The sequence below is a fragment of the Siniperca chuatsi genome, linkage group LG4 (assembly GCF_020085105.1).
Source record: "Siniperca chuatsi isolate FFG_IHB_CAS linkage group LG4, ASM2008510v1, whole genome shotgun sequence".
Lineage (NCBI taxonomy): Eukaryota > Metazoa > Chordata > Actinopteri > Centrarchiformes > Sinipercidae > Siniperca > Siniperca chuatsi.
In genome coordinates, this window is record NC_058045.1 from 6,909,256 (window position 1) to 6,928,577 (window position 19,322).

A 19,322-nucleotide genomic window follows, 5' to 3' on the forward strand; every position below is an offset into this window, starting at 1 on the left:
CTTGTGTTGCTGATGCTTAATGTACATTTAAGTGTGCATTTAACGGCATTAATAATGAAACGCCCTTTCTCCCTTTCTGTTCTCTCCAGAGATGGCGAGCTGGGTCTCTCTTCTCCTCTTTCTCTTCTGCAAGTCAATCTCACAAGCCCAGGAGGAGAGCAACAACCCCATCCTGGAGTTCACCTCCGAGACCTCTATCAACAATGTGGTCCAGGACCACCAGACCGGTCGCATCTACCTGGGGGCAGTGAACGCCATCTTCCAGCTGGGGCCGTCACTCCGCCTGCAGGCTCGTGCCGAGACAGGCCCCAAAGAGGATGCCCGGACCTGTACGCCTCCTGCTTCTGCATGCCAGGACACGAAGCCCATGCCCAACCTCAACAAGCTTCTGCTGGTCCATCAGTCTAACGGTTCCCTCATAGTCTGCGGCAGCCGCTATCGCGGCATCTGCTCCATCCTCAACCTGACCAATGTGGAACAGCAGCTGTATTACAGTGACAGTAAAGGAGAGAGGACTTACGTGGCTAGCATAGAGGATAACGTGAACGTGGTGGGTGTCATGTCCACCTACTCAAAAGATGGGCACACCTTTGGTGTGTTTATTGTTGGGAAGGGCTACGGAAGCCTGGACAGTACAAAACTCATCAGCACACGAATCCTTCAGGACTTCCGTGACTGGGTCGTGTTTGAGAGCATCATCGAGGCATCTACAGTACAGACGACACCATTTGTCCCCAAGTACCTGCATGACTTCCGCCTTGCCTTCAAAGAGGATGGTTTTGTTTATTTCCTCTTTTCGCGGACACTTGATGGTACGGATACTAAGAACCTGACCTTTGTGTCTCGTCTTTGTGAAGAAGACCACCATTACTATTCCCACACAGAGCTCCAGTTAAACTGTGGCCTAAATAACCGATACAACAAGGTCCAAGCTGCATATGTGGCTTCTCCAGGAAAAGAGCTTGCACGGGTCATGACTGAAGCAGGTATGAATGGGAAGTTCGTCTCCTTGAGCAAAGTTCTGTTCATGGTGGCGAGTCCAGACGGCGACGACAATGACTCCGCTCTCTGCATGTACCCACTCAACTCCATCAATGAGCGGCTGGTGGATATCATCAGTGCCTGCTACAGTGACTTTGGGAAAATTTCTGGGTTTCCTGCTGTGGACATCCCCTACTCATCTAAAACTGATGAATTCTGCAAATCAAAAGTTGCTGTAAGTCCATCTTTTGTGTCTACTGATTGAAGTTTTAAAAAATGCGTTTAAAATACATGAGTGGGATATGTTTTGAAGAATTCCCTTTGCAGTAATCAATAATGCATAGATGTGTCACTGTTTACTTTAATGTCTCAGTATCTACTTTGTTCTGCTGATCCTTTTGTATTGATCTGTCTAAAGCTTTCGTTCTGTCTCACACATTTTCTCTCCGTCCATGTCTCTTTTTCACAATTCCCTCAGCTCATCCAGAATAATACCATATAGCACTGGTAGGCAAAAAGCGGCTCATATATCAAATCAGGGCCTCTAGCAAAAATATTTCAAAAGTGGCTACAATATCAACAGTACATTTATTCAACCATAAATGAAGCAGGCCACTGTTCATCATGTGTGGATATCCTATCAATAAAATCTCTCATAGTGCAACGCAGAACATATATATGAGTAATTTTTTGCTAAATGAGTATTAACATAAGCTGCTGTATCTCTGTAATCCCAAAGTTGCAAATGAGAGAAATGGCATCCTAAAACAAACAATAAATACATTTTATTCTTATATAAAGTTAAATAAATTACCAAACAAAAGATATTGAAAACATTTAGACCTGCATTTCCACTACACATGTGAAATGCTGGCCTTCAATGAACAATGGTGAAAAAACTTGCCCATGGTTAAACCTAATTGCTGACCCCTGCCATTTAGCTTATTGAGGACCTACAACACTGCTAAGGGGTTTGATTCTCAAATATTCCGTCTCATGTCCTTTGGATTAAAGGGGGCACACAATGTGTCATCATCCTTTTGTTCTTCATTTTCTTTTACAGAAAGATACTTTGGAACAATTCAAATGTGGTGCAGACTTTCTGCCTTCCCCTCTTGCCAGCAAGCCCAGATTCGCCTTAAAGGCAGATGCAGTGTTGACCATGTCGGGCCTTCTGACCGCTGTGGCTGTCGCTGTGGAGAATGATCACACCATCGCTTTCTTGGGGAACAACCAGGGGGAAGTCTTCAAGGTGAAGTTGTCTTCTGATCTGTTGCTTTTCTCTCTTCGACTGTTTTTTTTTTTCCCCCTTTTAAGCTTTTAGTCTTACCTGAGGGAAGCAGGATGGGGGAATTAAAGACCTCTTGTCTGACGGTGTTACTTCTTGTTTTCTGTCCAGGTGCACCTGACAGCAGAGCCATATGTGTACAGCAAGGTTCCTGGCGACACCATGGGAGAGAAGGTCAACAAGAACCTTTTCTTTGACCTCAGTCACAGCCACCTCTACATTACCACAGAGAAAAAGGTGTGTATGTGTATGTATGGTGTTACAGTTGGGGTGTGTGTGTGTGTGTGTGTGTGTGTGTGTGTGTGTGTGTGTGTGTGTGTGTCATATTAAGCCTGTATTGTTATTAGGTCATCATACTGTTAAGTATAAGAACAGTTTATTTCACCATAGCCACAAAATTGTCTATTTAGGCTGATTAGAGTTTTACAGCTGTATTGTCATCATCTTTTCAAATTAGCTGAAAATCATATTTTCAAAAATCTAATTGGCTTAAAGGTATGGAGGTGTAAACAATAGAAAGTATATAAATGCAGCAATAAAGGTAGGTTAGGGTGTAGCCTAATTGAAATTGTGTTCCTTGGCAAGCTATGTTTAGGCAGATGAAAGACAAATGGACAAACATAAGGCATAAATGACCAACTAACAGTATTGGCATCTGCAGATATTTTTGTAAACAGTCTGTTTTTGGTATCAAGAAGTTTTGACTGTTGCATATATGCAAATGATGTACTGTAATATGTATGTATGCCAATTATGTACAATAATTCATTGTGCGAACAGCAGTGATTCGCATCTGATGCATCTAGGTCACCAAAGTGGTACTTAAAATATTTGTCCAGGGTTGGCAGGTCTGCATACTGTTTTTACCACAAAGGAAGTTAAATGACTTGCTCAGTGTGACTTTGCGATCTATATATGTATCGCAGGCTGAACTGTCAGTGACTGCTGTAAATTCATAATGTGACAAATATATTTTTGACTTAAATCTGCTGTATATGGTACATGGTACAATCAGTGGAGGAAAACGTACTAAGATATTTTAGTTTGGTAAAAGTAGAAATACCAAAATGTAAAAATACTCAATTACAAGTCTGCATTGAAAAGTATTATCAGTAAATGTATCAAAGTACTGAGACATAATTGTCCCTTTCTGAATGTTATATTGTTATATATTTTAAATTTTTGGACTATTATTGCAGATGCAGCAGCAGTTTAATGTTGTGTGTGGTTGATGTGGAGCTAAGTTTATCGTATTTTATAAGATGATCACTTCATTCAGTCTATTTGAATCACTGAACAATAAATATTAAGTACAATAAACATTTAGCATGTAGACAGAGGAAATTGTTTTAGTAATTGAACATGGGGAACAGTCATGAGAGCCCATGTGCTGTGACAGCACTTGTTTTACTCTCACTTTGCACACCTGCAACAAACCAATGAGCATTATATAGCCATACTTTAAATGCTTCAGTGTCTCCCCTAAGGTGCACTGTTTGATCATATTTCATGCTGTAATGCTCCAGATCGCCAAGGTGCCGGTGCAGACGTGCCTCCAAAAGAAAGACTGCCAATCATGTGTGGAACTGAGGGACCCTTACTGTGGCTGGTGTGTCCTGGAGGGAAGGTAAGGATCTCCCACACACACACACACACACACACACTCTTGCATACACTTATAAATGCATGCACCCAGCGACAGACTAACACAAACACCCACACATGCAATTCCATCTGTAAAACACAGCGGGGTATTTGTTCAGTGTTTTATTGCAGACACTTTTAGTACCCCTCGGTGTTTATATTCCATCTCCTGTTGTCCGTGCAGCCGTAAGGAATTAAAGCTGTTTGTCAGCCTCATGCAGCGAAGACAGTCTGTGCAATTTACTCTCATCAGCCTATATTTATCAGGGTCTGGAGGGTAGAAGGGGTGGTATGTATCATGTATTTTACAGGGATGTGATCAGGAACAAGTCAAAAACCGAAAAACAGTTGTGCCTCTCTGGAAGTTGTTGATACTCTTATTCAGAAACACTGCACATACTTTAGATCTGAAGTCAATTGACAGGAAATTAATCAGCAACTATTTTGATGATTGATTGATCTTTGCAGTAATTTTTCAAGCAAAACATTTGATGTTTCAGCTTCTTGAATGTGATATTTCTGCTGTTCTTCTTTGTCTTACATTGTTGTAATCTGAAAATCTTTGGGTTTTGGATTTGTTAGTCAGATAATTTGATGACAACGCCTCGAGCTCTTCACACTGTGATTGACATTTTTCTGTTTTCTGATGTTTTATTGACAAGCTAATTAATTGATGAATCGAGAAAATAATTGTGAGATTAATAGATAATAAAAATAATGCTTAGTTGCAGCCCTACTAGCTTGTTTGCTTTTATATCTTCACTTCAACTTCTTGAAAACAATTCAATTCATATTATTTTGCATTGAAATCTAATGTTGGATTATATTGTGTGCACCTGTTTGCTTGCACATTATTAAGATATTAAGATATGTCTGTTACATTGCATTCTCTTTCTAGTATACATTTTATTCTAAAGTGTGTTTTACCCAATTGATGATGACAAAAAAGTGCTGAATTCTGAAGTTGTGTTGTTGTTGTAGTTTATGTGTTGTATTTTTTTCCTTCTCCTGTGGAATACACTGTAAATGTGAAAGTGTATCACCTTGTGTTTTTATCAAATCATGCTGTAAATTGTTAAAACATTTTTAGGGCTGCAAGAAAAAAATATTTTCATTATCAATTAATTTTCCAATTATGTTCTCGTTTTAATCTTTAAGTTTATGAAATGCAAAAAAACAGCAGCCAAATACGCTCACCATAACTTCCCAGAGCCCAAAGTGTCCTTAAACTTCTTGTTTTGTTCAAACGGTCCAAAACCAAAACATATTTCACTTACTATCATATATGATGAAGACAAGCAGCAAATTGTCATATATGAGAAGCTGGAACAAGCAAACATTGGGCGTTAAAGATGACTGAAATGATTAATCAGTTTTTAAAATAGTTGTCGGTTAATTTTCTTGATCGACTAATTGTTGCAGCTCTAATCAATTTATCATTTAAACTATGATATGTCCGGAAATAGTGAAATGTCCTATGTCCTTGTTTGTTTTCCCTGACCTACAGTCCAAAACCTGAAAATATTTAGTTTACTGTCACATAAGACAAAGTAAAGAGGCAAAATACTCACAGCTGAGAAGTTGGAAGAAGGGAATGGTTTGCATTTTTGCTTGCTAAGATTACTTAAACGACTAAGCGATTATGATTATAGTACCTTTCAAGTCTAAACTATTGCTGCTTTTATACTGCAAAACCAGTTACCAATGAGGGCATTTAATGTTTTTTCAAGTCTACGTCGTATATAAAACTTAATCTTGAAAATCTGCACAGACCCTGTTTGAAGTCACTTGGGCATGTGATTGTTATTTACAAAAGCACATTGAAAATCTGTTGGGTGTCCATAGCCTTTGTTTTTTTGAGGTCTTCTGAAAGTGTTTAGGGGGTGTGGAGCGGAGGCTGATGGGAGTTGTTCATCTTTCTTCTGAAGGTGTACCAGGAGGTCTGAGTGCCGACGGGCAGAGGAGAAAAATGGCTGGCTGTGGAGCCCCAGGCAGCAGTGTGTCAAGATCGTCTCCTTCAATCCCCCGAACCTTTCCTGTAAAAAGACTCAGAAGGTACAGCGCTGCTTCTCTTCTCTCTCATTCTCGCTCACTCTCTCCCTTTGTTCTCTGCACCTCTTTCTGTCTCTCTCACTCTGCCGAACACAACTCCACTTACATGCATGTCACACAAACATGCACAGCCTGAGTAATAAACTGTTTCCATTGTGAATCAGAGACCACGGTTCTAGATTGTCCTACTCTGTATCGATCCATCCAGAAAACTCCAAACTGGCTTATTATAACCTCTGGTTGATTGTGCTCACAACTTGAAGATGGAGAGCCTCTCTTGTGCACTTTCTCTCTCAAGTTGTTTTTTTTCATTCCTCCGCTTCCTGAATACTTCGCTATCCTTTCTGACTCACTCTTGTATTTCCATCAACAGCACCTCTCCTGCTCAATCAATCTCCAGCCTTTAAAAGGAAACTGTTTCTGTATTGTAACTTCACAGTTAAACTTAGGTGTTTGAATTATACACAGAGCAAAGGAATTATTTTAATGTGAACTGATATTCTTCAGCCAAACCTATATAGGCAATAACCCTTTCAGCCACTTCCAAATCCTCTACGTATATATATATTTTTTCTGTTCAGGTGAAGATCAACGTCCCGTCCCTTCCTACAATCTGGCTTTCTGACCGTCTGCACTGCACCATTGCGTCTTTCAAGAGTGTGGGCACCATGTCTGACTCTGGTCAGGTCTCCTGCGATCTGCCCAACTCTTCGCTTTTACCACAAACACCTGAGGACCAAGGTCTGGCCTTTATAATAAACCTACTCTCTTTAATACTGGGTAAATCTCTGTTGTTCTCCATTATATTGGATATTGGTTGTGTCACCAATAGGCAACTGCCCTGGGGCCCCAAAAAGCCCCAGGTTCACTGCATGTCAGTTGGTTTTGGTAATTTGATTAATTACGAATTTGTTAAGGAATATGCACCACTAAAGTACAATATCAACTAAATCGGGTTCGGCATTTTTAGTTAATTTGTGGCCATTTCTCATAGAGGCGCCCTGTGTCAAAATCTAGTTTTACAAGCTTGCCTAAAACAAAGACCTACTTACATCGTAAAAATGTGTAAACACACATTCATGTCGCTCTCAGGATGAATTATAATAACTTTGGTGATCCCCTGACTTTCCATCTAGCACCATCAATTTGAATTTGTTCAATACTTTGGCTTATGACCAAATACCTGCAAATCTAATGACATTCCCATCAGCCTCAGCTGTACTTAGTGTTTTGTGCTAATTAGCAAATATTAGCATACTAACATGCTAGACTAAGATGGTTAACAAGGTAAACATTAACTGCTAAACATCAGCATGTTAGCATTGTCATTGTGAGCATGTTAACATTGCATCAAGTACAGCTGTGCCTAAGTACAGAGTTACAGAGCCACTAGCATGGCTGTAGACTCTAAATCTTGTTAAATTAATACGTTAATATATAATTAGGTATTTGGGGCCATGCTCTGTCACAAATTATTTAAAGGTCATGTCTTGTGTGTCAGAATGTGCGCCTTTTAACTCTCCCTTTGCTGTGTCCTCAGACTTTGTGGCCGTGGCGGTCAGGATTTTCGTCAATGAGACTGTGGAGCTGGCCACACGGGACTTCAAGTTCTATAACTGTGCTGCCACAGTGAGGAAATCTGAAAACACACCGTGAGTCAGACTCTTAATCTATCAGTTCTGCTCTGTCACTCACTAGAAATACACAGTGACACTGAACACAGCATTAACTGACAGCCTTGACGTAAATGTATCACCGTGCATGAACAGATGAGAGATCAAGGCTCTGTTTGTAAATTGTGATGCATGGTAGTTTTGAATGCACCTCTTGCATTTTCTCTCCTCCGTTTATTACCAAGCGGAGGAAATTGCCTCAGTTTCCTTTTCATTAATCAAAAAATGAAAGTCAATACCACCATTTTCCCCCCTCCTTATTTTTTTCTTCATTTCTTTCATGCCGAGGAATGTGTGATGAACGAGCTTTGCTTATGGGAAGTTGCAGAGATCCATTTCGTTGTCAGCAACATGGATTTTTGTGCCGGACGCTCTTTGATGAGTTTGCATGTTTTAGATTTTGTTTGTGTGTGCTTTTGTGTGTGCTCCTGCCTAATTATGCGTGTGAAAGCATTTTCTTATCTTTGGTGTTTATGTGTCTTTATTTCTGTGCGTGTTTTCAGGTGCATGTCATGTGTGGCCAGCTCGTGGGGCTGCCAGTGGAATACACATGACCACACCTGCAGCGACATGGACCGCAGCGGCATGGTGGACACCAACATCATCACGCACCGCGAGGTTAGTCTTCTCGAGGGTTAACACATCAGTGGCATATCAAGGAGTTTTACCTCTGATAGTTTGTTTCTGATAAATGCTGGAAAAAAGTGGAGCAGAAGTTTCAAAAGACACATCTAATCACACGTGATGTGGCGCCTGAGCAATATATAGCATATTTATCCCTAAAATGACAAAAAAAAACCTCAAATCCCGGTATCAGCTGGCACCATCTTGCGTGACAAATGTCGAGGATATCAATTTACAAGTCAGCAGATGTTTCAGCGATACACCTATCTGTCGCCGCAGATGAGGGTGTCCGTTAAGTGGTTGGCATATTTAAAATGTAAATTATTTAAAGAGGGAGTATCTGATTTGTTTTGATGCCTTCTCAGGGAGCAAAGTGTCCTCAGTTTGAGAATCCAGATCCTGTGCTAATCCCCGTGGGCTACAAGACTCGGATCAGCTTCGAGGGGATCAATTTGGACCTTTACCAGGTAACGTGACACAGGATTAATGCATATGAGTATCTAGCTCTACTTTATATGCAGATGTGTGTGTTTGTATGTTTATTTATATATATATATATATATATATATATATATATATATATATATATATATATATAAACTAAAAGCAACGGTAGGATTGGCTGGCTTCCATTAATCACCAAATTGATAACAAAAAACAAGTTAAAGACAGCTCCTTTTTGAGACCTTCTGGATGTGGTGTTCTCATGTTGAAAATCAATTTACATTCTGATTTAAGTACTTTTTGATCAAAGTCACCACCTCTGTGTGCTGTTGTGTTGACACTTTAAAATGTCTTCCAACAGATCACTATATATCATTTCTGTGTATAGCAATTTTGTGTTGTAAAACACGTGTCCTTACAGGTCTGCTTGTTTTACCCACGTATTGAAGCCCTATTGGGCATGAGAGAAGGTAAATTATGCCAACAGATGTGCAGCTATGGAACTGCCTGATGCTGTATGTTGTGCTTGTAGTGTGTCTCTCACATGCCATACAGTTGCAAGAACAAGGAAAGAATCCAGTCAGTCCAAACTTGGAAGAGTCTGAAGTACAAGATAGTTTTTTAATTTCTTGCTCTGTAATGAGAACAAAAAGAGGAGGCTCATAGAACAGTCTTTTGCGAATAGGATCTACATAAATCAACACACCATGTTTCTTGTTTTTATTTATTCTCCAGGGTCGTGTTTTCACCATCGGCACTGAGCTGATGAGAAATGTGGAAGAAGAGGTCAATTTTGAGGATGGGCCGTTCTACACCTTCAGCGGCTTCAATGTGAGTACGGCTGTTTTCAAGTCGCCTGACACTTGTCTTGACTTGACACTTGACCCTCGACTGCTGATTTTGTTCCTTTACTAAGCATGATCAGATGGCTTCTGGCCAATTTTCCCTCCACTCAACACAGGTGAACTCTGGCTGATTTGTGGATTATCAAAGTGCAATATAGAACAACCCTGAAACTGAGTGAAATGTGTTGTAGAGTACCACTTGATTTAAAATTGTTCAGTACTGAAAAAAGCCTAAATGCAAACTTTCTATCTATGTACAGCTGACTTTATGTTCCAGGTTTATGAATCAAATCACCCTTAAGCTGGTTTTCACAGTCCCTTTGATATTCTCTAGCTCCCCCTAATGGACAGACTCTCCTCATTGGAGTTATTTTAGTTCCATCTCCACATTGTGAATTCTGTGATTGGGAAGCTCAAGCAGTGCCTAGCCCCCAGCTATGTTCTTTTCCAACATTGATTTCTTCAGCTGAAAATCTGCCAGACTGGGTTAAAAAAAAAAAAGTCTTCTTTTTTTCCCCTCCCTTGGCATGGGGGAGCGGCAGCCCACACTGTTTGCCGAGAAGAGCTTAAGTACCATTAATCACTGGATTCTGAATTAATAATTCATTTTCTTCCAATTTCTTAGTTTTCTTACGACAAATCACCAGAGACCAATGTTCTCTTCTACATGAAGGACAAAGAGTCAGGCAAGAAGATGGACAGCACGCTGAACGGTACGCTCTCTCACATTTTAATGTGGAGATCTTATTTATAATGCCCTGTGTGTACACCTCCAGTCCCAGTAAAGGCAGCTTCCTCCATTAGATCTGAGGAAGCTGCCTTTACTCTTCAATTGAAAATTATTCAGAAAATTTATAGGTAATGACCAATTACCGTACAGCACCACACATCTTTTGACAGAACATGAAGAACTCTGGGGCAATCATCAGGGGCATCATTTTCCTTGTCATGCAAATTATAACAAAATTAACAGACATGAACATAGATATCTTACCATTTATTCAGAATACACATACAGTACATCCCAACATTATACTGTATAGAAGGATGTAGGTTTGGTTTCAAAAGTGAGGGGACACAAAGACATAAAGAAAAAAAATAATGGTATTATAACAAAATAATGGTATTATAACAAAGAAGTCCACAAAGTACTCGCTGCTCATTAAAAGCGAACTCCACCAACTTAGCATTGCACCCTTGAAACTGAAAAGGGTTGGAAATTGATGCAGTAGAACCAGAGATATCGCCTTTATTATTCCACGCATTCTTCTTCCTTGTCAAAACAGCCTACATTACCCACAAATGCAACTCAATCACCAACAGTTGGGTCAGAGATTTGGGTGTGTTATGGGTGTGTTATTAGTTGCTAATGTAGCTTCGAGCTACTAGCAATTTATAAGGCAATTTATCAGATTTTGTGCAGCTTTATACAAATTTATACAGTAGCACTCCCCAGGACCTGTAAACAAACTGTAAAAAACAGACTTGTAAAATCTGTGGAGTTCCCCTTCGAGTTTACTGCTATGGGGGCACACAGTAAAAAAACAATTGAGGACGAATCAGATGAGTAAATCAACTCTCTTCTTTCATCAGGATGATGGTGGTTGAACAGTAAGAGGGCAATGTTCAGAAATATTTTAGCAAGGACACCAAACTGAAAGTATGAAAGCGAGACCTTTTAAATAAAAGAAAATTATTATATTGCAAAATGTAATATTTGCTTTTTCCCCTTGCTACTTCTCCTACAGTCACCCTGTACAACTGCTCCATGGGGAGGGAGGACTGTAGTCTCTGTAAGAATGCCGACCCAAAGTACAGGTGTGTGTGGTGCGCCAAGCAGAAGGCGTGTGTGTTCGAGAAGTTATGCAATCCTGACCAGCAAGGATCCGAGGATCCTAAGAACATCGAGTGTCCCGACCCCCAGATCACTGATGTGAGTGGTTACAATATTGTCATGTCTTTATGTTGACCTTAAACTGGAAACGTGCATTAAAGGCTTGTGACTAGCAGTGAAAGGGAATTGACTTTGGTGATCGGATTATTGATTGAAGCACTTCATTGGTCATGTTGTTTTTTTTCCCCCTCCTCCTTCTGTCGTTGGAGGAGTTGAAAGTCTGCTTCTCCTTGAGGGCTTGTTGAGCTGATCTGCAGCACATCTAGACCGGATCAATTCTTTCTTTGCTCAGTTAATTGTTAGTGCCTCGTTGTCATTGACAAAAATCCATCAGTAACTGTGTTGATGTCAATGTGACACACATTATGGACATACATACTATAGCCTGACCGATACATCAGCCAATAAAGACACCATTTTTATGTATATTATCTGTTATGTCAGTTGGTCAGTCCACCGCTTTGGTCCAGACTGAAATATCTCAATAACCATCCAATGGATTGCTGTCAAATTTTGTACAGACACTCATGGTCCCCAGAGGATGAATCCTACTCACTTTGGTGATCCTCTGACTTTTCCTCTAGCGCCACCACAAGGTTTCCATTTTTGGTTTTTAGTGACATGTCTTGACAACTACTGGATGGTTTTATTTGTCCAATACTTTGGTTGATGACCAAATACCTGCAAAACGAATGCTGTGTTTTTGTTTATAGTTATTCAAAATTATTTAAATTTCAGTGATGTTTACTGTTCAAAATATACGCTTATCTTATATTTACTGTTCCTTTAATCTTTGATAGTAAAAGTTATTGTTCAACTGTAAAATATCTTTATCACTCATAGAACAAATGTTGTAATCTGATTTTTTTATTATCCTCAAGTATCTTTTGTATCAACATCAAAAATCCTGCATCAGTTGGAGTCTAATACATACACACACATACATGCAAACGTGACTCATACAGTATGGATGCAATTCTCTAACCATGGCCTTGAATATTAAACACTCAATTAAACTGCAACTATTCAGTGGACTTAAACAGACTGTGTAAATCTCTTGTACATTCTTATTGCACAACTAATCTGATTAAATCCATTTCAAATCCCTTCTGCCTATAAACACCAACCCATACCACTGTATCTCCCCCCATCCAGATCATCCCTCGTTTCGGCCCCCTGCAGGGAGGAATCTCCATCACCATCCGGGGCTCCAACCTTGGCATCCACAAGGAAGATATTAAAAACATCACCGTGGTCGGGGAGCCCTGTATCCATCAGGAGGAGAAGTACTCTGTCTCCACGAGGTAATACTTACACATCTTGATGTATTTATGCAAATATATGAGCAGCAGCAACACACACACTGTCTTTCTGTTGTTTGCAAAACAGAAAAGGTCTTTTTTTGTTAACTTTTGGATACCTTATCAGCTAAGGAGTGCTTTGCCTTTCCTCGAGGTGACCTGGGTGTATATTTTAATCAGCTCATTATGCCACTGTATTGATCTGAAAGTCTCCAGATGCAAGTTGATTCAGAAACAGAATCGCTCTTTTGAAAGGTGAATGCCAGTAGTGGAAGAAGTATTCTGATCCTTTTTTGAGTAAAAGTACCAATAGAACAATGTGAAAATACTCCATTACAAGTAAAAATCTGCATTCAAAATCCTACTTATAAAAAAGAGAGCAAAATATACTCCAAATATCAAATTAAAATTTCCAGTTCCACAGAAAAATGGCCCCGGTGACTGACTTACATTATTAGATTGTTAATAATAGTGCATCAATGAGGAAGTAACATTTTACTGTTGTATCTGGTTGAGGTGGAGTTAGTTTTAACTTCTTAATATACAGTTTGGGGTTGTGAGATGATTGATGGGGTATGAAAGTTCTTCTACACACACGTGTATTCATATTTTGGACTTTTCTATAATATTTGCTGTTTTTGTGAAATGTTGCATACTTTTCCCTCTTTGGGCCTTAAACTGTTATTTAAACAAAACTATATGAGGGGGGGAATGTCATACAGTAGACATCTGAAACATGACACGAGGCCCCCTAACTAGACAGTGCTCTTTTGTGAAGAGTCACAAGTTAAAAGTTGGGAAACACTGGTTTAATCTTTAACATGTGTTGTATTTTATAATCTTATTATATGTTTTTTAATATAAAATCTTAATCTGAAAAGTAACTACAACTGTCAGATAACTGTAGTGTAGAAAAAAGTACAATATTTCCTTCTGAAATGTATTGGAGTAGAAGTATAAAGTATCAGAAAATAGAAATAGTAAAAATACTATTGCTTTTTCCACCACTGGGGTATACTGCTGATTGTCAATCTTTTAATACTGTCTGTGGCCACAAATGACCAGAGCAGCCTGAATTCTTTGAGATATGAAGTCACCAAAGCACTGGAAATATACCACACTGATTTGATAGCATCACACATTTGCCACGGATTTTTGGTGGTCTATTCATGCTGCAGTCACTCTGTTCCTCCTCATCCTGAAGCTGCTGTAATGGGCTGAGCATTGCAAAAAACAAAACAAAACAAAAAAACACCGGAATAAACTTAAGTCTTGCAAATGTTCTTCAGTCACAGCTGTGTTTTTAAAAAGTGTTCACGTCATACAAATGGAAAAGAGAAAACATCCACATTGTTGCCACACAACCACTAGCCAGAACTGTTGACACCTGGCAGGATGGATCCACGTTTATGACAAATTCTTGCCCCACCATCTGCATGATGAGGCATAAAATGGGATTTATGAGACCAGATGGAATGTTTTCACCCTTAAATCATCCATTTTTGGTGCTAACGGGCCTGCTGTGGTCTTCATCGTGTTGTTAGTTGTCCTGCATGGTCTGCTGCATGCTGTAGCTCACTTGCTTTAAGCTTTGACATGTTTTCCATTGTGATATTTAATTCCTTCACATCACTGTTGTAGCTGTTAATTGTCTTCTCGTGGCACACCTGTTAGCCCGAATGAGGCTTGCCATTTTATGCTGACCTCTTTCATCAGCAACATATTTTCCCCGAGGACTGCAGCAGACTTGGACGTGTTTGGTTTATGACATGAATCCTAGTAAACTCCAGACACTGCAATGTGGCAAAATTCCCTGAGGGTTCAATTTCTAAGATGGTAGAAGCAGCCAATCTGGCATTAGAAATCATACTAAGTTCATAGCTGCTTAGTCAACAACATTACTTAAATGTCTTATGAACCTGTTTAGCATGTGTGCTCTCTTCAAAACAAATCACATTTTGAGTTCTGTGTTTTAAGTTACTTTTACTTCTTTTTTAAAAAATTACTTCAGTTATTTTCACCACTGTCTCCAATTAACTAAAACAAGACACAGTACTCATTTGTTTGTTTTCAAAGGAGCAGCTCCAGGCTGGAAGTCAAAGTAGCACAGACAAGAGTTTTAATTTGTGGAAGTTGTTTAAGCTCACAAAATGCTGATCCAATTTCCACAAGTGCTTTCACAAACCTGGTGAAGCAGATCTTTTATCTGGAACACAGTTCTTAAATAGGGTTGAAACCATGAGTCAATTAATCACTTAGTTGATTGACAAAAACTTAATCAGCAACTGTTGTTGCTGATAATCGATGAACTGTTTTACAAGTACAAATGTAAAATATTCTCTGGGTCCAGCTTCTCAAACATGAGTGTTTTCTGCTTTTCTCTGTCTTATGTCATAGTTTACTAAATATATTTTGGTTTTGGTCTGTTGATCGGACAATACAAGCAATTTGAAGACCTCACCTTTTTTCACGATATTGTGTTGGGCATTTTCCATATTTTTTTGAAATTTTATAGACAAAATATGGTTAATCATTTGAGAAAATAATCAGTAGCTTAATCAATAATGAATATTACTGTTGTTAGTTGCAGCCCTAAAATAAATATTCTTAAATATTCACTCACCTTTTTTTCTGTTGTCCTGGCCAGCGTGGTGTGTGAGATTGGCCCTGTTAACCCTATAAACAGTAACTGGGGCCAGGTGGAGGTGGAGGTGAAGGGGGGGAAGAGAGGAACCTCCTCCTTGCGCTTCACCTACAGGGTAAATACTCTCCCTTACTCACACACACACACACACACACACACTTTCCCTCTCTCTCAGTATGGAGGCGTACAACTTTTGACCCAGAAAATAAATGCATCCAAAAGCTATCAGCTGCTTTTGTTGTTTTATTGTCTCTATTATGTTTCCATTTCCTAACTGCAGAAAGCCCCTTATCAGAACATACCAAGGGCATGTCATTTAAGTTGAATGTTCAAATACAACACCCTAATGTATTGGTAAATTAAGCTCCTAGATGCTGTCATATTACAATGGTCATACACTGTACAGTATGATAAGCCAGAATGTATATGCATTCCTCTTTAACCAGATGCTGTACAGTAGGCCCCCTTTTCTCTCTAATACTTTAACAGGCTACAGCATAGCTATTTAACTGGCTTTTCATATCTCTGGCTCTGCTAAAGCTTCCCCACAGGGGAGTGCTCCGCCTAACTGTTTGCTCAGCAAATTGAGGCAGATGTGGTGCTTGTATGAGTGTGTGTGTGTGTGTGTGTGTCTGATAGAGGGGGCAAGATCAAGGAGGGTGAGAGGAAATGTGTGTGTGTATATGACATAGCACTGTATCTGTGTGTGTGGTTCTTACGTGTGTGAGTGAGTGTTTGCCTGTGGGTCGGAGCTTGTGTGTGCATGTAAATCCGTGCAGGGGAAAGATGAGTATGTATTCATGCTGTATCTTGCGACACTCCCCCACCAGGACCCAATTCCCGAGATGGTGAAACCCTCTAGAGGTCCTAAAGCTGGGGGCACCCTCATTACAATTTCTGGACGATTTCTGGACACTGGCAGTATGGATGATGTCCAGGTTACCATCGGAGGGGTGGACTGCACTGTGTAAGGATTTCTTTTCTCAATAATTGTCATTCACGCCAAAGCCGAATTCTGTTTCAATTCAATCTCTTCAGTTGATAAGTGCTACTTGTTATTCAGACATTGTATTCTATGCAAATTCTACAGTATGCACACTTTGAAGCCCTTAAATTGATTTTTTTTAATTTTTTTTTTAACATTCCTGAAGCGGAAATGGAATTGACCTTAACTTTGGTGTCATAAGCAGGACTTGGTGACCATGGTGACATTTTAGGCAGTGGTAACGGAAAAATAACAAGCTAGAGAAGCAGCAAAACCAGGATTTAACAAGCTGTCAGGCTGCTGCCATGTTGGCTTCCACTGCACAGTGACCTTGTGCGACCCGCCGCTCCTCCAGACAGCCAGTGTTGAGTTATGTCCTTGTCTTTGCAGGGAGCACTTCGGAGCAGAGATCACCTGCAGGACAGGAGAATACCGAGCAGATAAGGTGCCCTCTGACCCTCTCGTCGTCACAGTGCAATATGGAAAGAGTACCACAACAACCATCCCAAGTGCCTTCCAGTTCTTGGAAAATCCCATTGTGCTGGACCACCATCCCAAAGGAAGCTTTGTCTGGTCAGTATAAAGTAGAAGCATACTAGCATTTTACCTCAAATCAAAGTATTTATAATATAGGTTTCATTTTACCTGGAAACATAGCATTGAATGAAAGTTCAAGGCAAATTGTGGTATTTGGCGGGTGTTCTCATGTTTTTGTCTAATATGACTATTGGATATCATGATAACATTTTACTCATAACCTTCTTTGTAGAGATTTGGGAAGTTTGCCACAACAGCTACGTTGATTTCAGAGAATTTGATTTGTTCTTTCAGGTGGACTCAAAAGCAAGTGTTTAAAATTATTTCTGTTAGATTGAAGTTTTTAGCCAAACTAGTGGAGTGGCTCTAAGGATAAATATGTCAGCCGGTCTGCCAATTTGATCCAGACTGAACTATCTCTACAACTATTGGATGAATTGCCATGAAATTTGGTACAGAAATTCATGTTCCCCTGAGATGAATTGTAATAATTTTGGTGATCCCCTGACTTTTCATCGCCACCATCAGGTCAATATTTCACTTTGTCCAATACTTTGCTTTATCACAAAATACCTGCAAAACTAATGGCATTCCCATTAACACTTTGTGTTTATTGCTAATTAGCACATGTTGGTTTGCTATCATGCTAAATTATGATTGTGAAACATGGTATACATTATACCTGCTTAACATCTGTATCTGTTAGCATGGTAATATTATCATTTAGCTCAAAGCACCACTGTGCACTACTGTGCACCACTAGCATGGCTGTAGAGTAGACTGTTAGTCTTGTTTGGAAAACTGTAGGGGTCTCACTGTCCTTGTCCGTATTGGCATCATTCTTTCCAGAGTCTGTATTTTCCAAATCTCTACAACAGATATGGTGAGGAAAGAGTCATCATAATGGTCTAAAATGGAACGATAATCCTAAAATACCTCATAAATACCTCATACTGTGCTATTGTTTTTTATTGTAGAGAGGCAAAAGCTGCTAAATTGACATTGATGACAGGGTCAAGTACTGTTCTGGAAAATTGAACACTAAGAAAGACACCTGCCTCATTCTCTGCCCTCCAAGCTGAAACCTTGGTAGAGGTTATTAATGCCAAGAACCTTTTTGCTCCTTAAAAGTATGATTTGTCCTTCAAGAGTTACAGAGTCCGTGTTTGTGTATGTGTGCAGAATATTTTCCATACTTACTTCTGATCAGCTGAAGGGGATACAAATGCTAGTCTTTGATGTTGTACCAAACTGCTTGATGATCACTGAAAATGGATGCATTAGACGGTTACCTTGCTTTTTCTGTGCAATTGAAAGCACTAGGGCGCATGTGATTAGGCACACAGACTTGAAACAACAGACAACAGATAGGCTTCTCGCAGGCTAAACTAATTTGTTTTCATCTCTGGTGAAAATTACCCCAGGTGCAATTTAAGAACTGTGTCTGTCTTCCCATAACTCTCCCTATGAGCTTGTCTTTGTGTGACTGGGGATATCTATACTCATATGTATGTTGTTGGTTGTGTGTGTGTGTGTGTGTGTGTGTGTGTGTGTGTGTTTTAGTGGAGGGAGGAACATTGTGGTGACCGGCTCCGGCTTTGACCTAATCCAGACTGCTGTCATGAAGGTCCACGGAGACAACTTGAAAGTTTTTGAGGTGTGTGCGGCTTCCATTTCTTTTTCTATTCCCTTTATTTATCAGCATTTTCATCTCCATCTTTCCATCAGCCCGCTGATTATCCTCCTCTAAAAGTCATCATGTCTTTGCCCTCTTCACTCTTTCTCTTAATGTCTCTTTCCTTTTCTTTGTCTCTGAGAATTTTCTACTTTTCCATCTGTTCCCCCCCTCACAGTAGCAGCACTGTCCATCAAACTCTGTGAAGCATGCACACACACCAACAAACACACACACACACACACACACACACACACACACACACATATTTCTGCTCCTCCTTGCTTCCACTGATCAGTGAGATTCCATAATCCAGTATTACTTCATCTCACTTCTTAGGCCATAAATCCTTAAAACCTGTAGGATTGCAGATAGCAGCACCACTGTTTCACCCTCACCAAGATATAACTATGTTCCTTGTCCAGCTTAATCAAGTAGGATTGACTCTGCCAGGGAACTTCAAGGAGTTGCACACAGCTTGTCGGCGCCCGCCATCCAGTGTACTGGGCAGTGTTAAGCAGTAGCAATTTTGTTCACTAAATTTAATACCGGCATTAAGGTTGCAGAAGATTACGTGACTATGCCGTTCATCACTACTTTACTCCTGGCCAAGTCCGTTTTCCCTGCTACCCAGGGACAGGAGAGCTTTGGCTGCCACAAACTAGCAGCAGATGTAAAGTGTTATCTCAAAGGCCTTTGCTGGTCAACTTCATAAGCTTTTCTTGGTTTAAGTCT

General features: G+C 39.9%; 1 protein-coding gene across 3 annotated transcripts in view; it reads left to right on the forward strand.

Moving 5' to 3' along the window:
• Nucleotides 1-19,322, forward strand: part of plxnb2b (plexin b2b) — a 122,196-nt gene that overhangs the window by 77,063 nt on the left and 25,811 nt on the right. For all 3 annotated transcript variants that reach the window (XM_044193169.1, XM_044193170.1, XM_044193172.1), the window contains 17 exons: nucleotides 90-1,216; nucleotides 2,045-2,233; nucleotides 2,381-2,506; nucleotides 3,796-3,896; nucleotides 5,842-5,968; nucleotides 6,547-6,706; nucleotides 7,506-7,617; nucleotides 8,142-8,256; nucleotides 8,628-8,729; nucleotides 9,442-9,537; nucleotides 10,177-10,264; nucleotides 11,300-11,484; nucleotides 12,601-12,749; nucleotides 15,394-15,505; nucleotides 16,221-16,357; nucleotides 16,766-16,948; nucleotides 18,476-18,569. In XM_044193169.1, coding sequence (XP_044049104.1) covers nucleotides 90-1,216; nucleotides 2,045-2,233; nucleotides 2,381-2,506; nucleotides 3,796-3,896; nucleotides 5,842-5,968; nucleotides 6,547-6,706; nucleotides 7,506-7,617; nucleotides 8,142-8,256; nucleotides 8,628-8,729; nucleotides 9,442-9,537; nucleotides 10,177-10,264; nucleotides 11,300-11,484; nucleotides 12,601-12,749; nucleotides 15,394-15,505; nucleotides 16,221-16,357; nucleotides 16,766-16,948; nucleotides 18,476-18,569 — 3,203 coding nt within the window. The remainder of the gene's footprint in view (nucleotides 1-89; nucleotides 1,217-2,044; nucleotides 2,234-2,380; nucleotides 2,507-3,795; nucleotides 3,897-5,841; nucleotides 5,969-6,546; nucleotides 6,707-7,505; nucleotides 7,618-8,141; nucleotides 8,257-8,627; nucleotides 8,730-9,441; nucleotides 9,538-10,176; nucleotides 10,265-11,299; nucleotides 11,485-12,600; nucleotides 12,750-15,393; nucleotides 15,506-16,220; nucleotides 16,358-16,765; nucleotides 16,949-18,475; nucleotides 18,570-19,322) is intronic.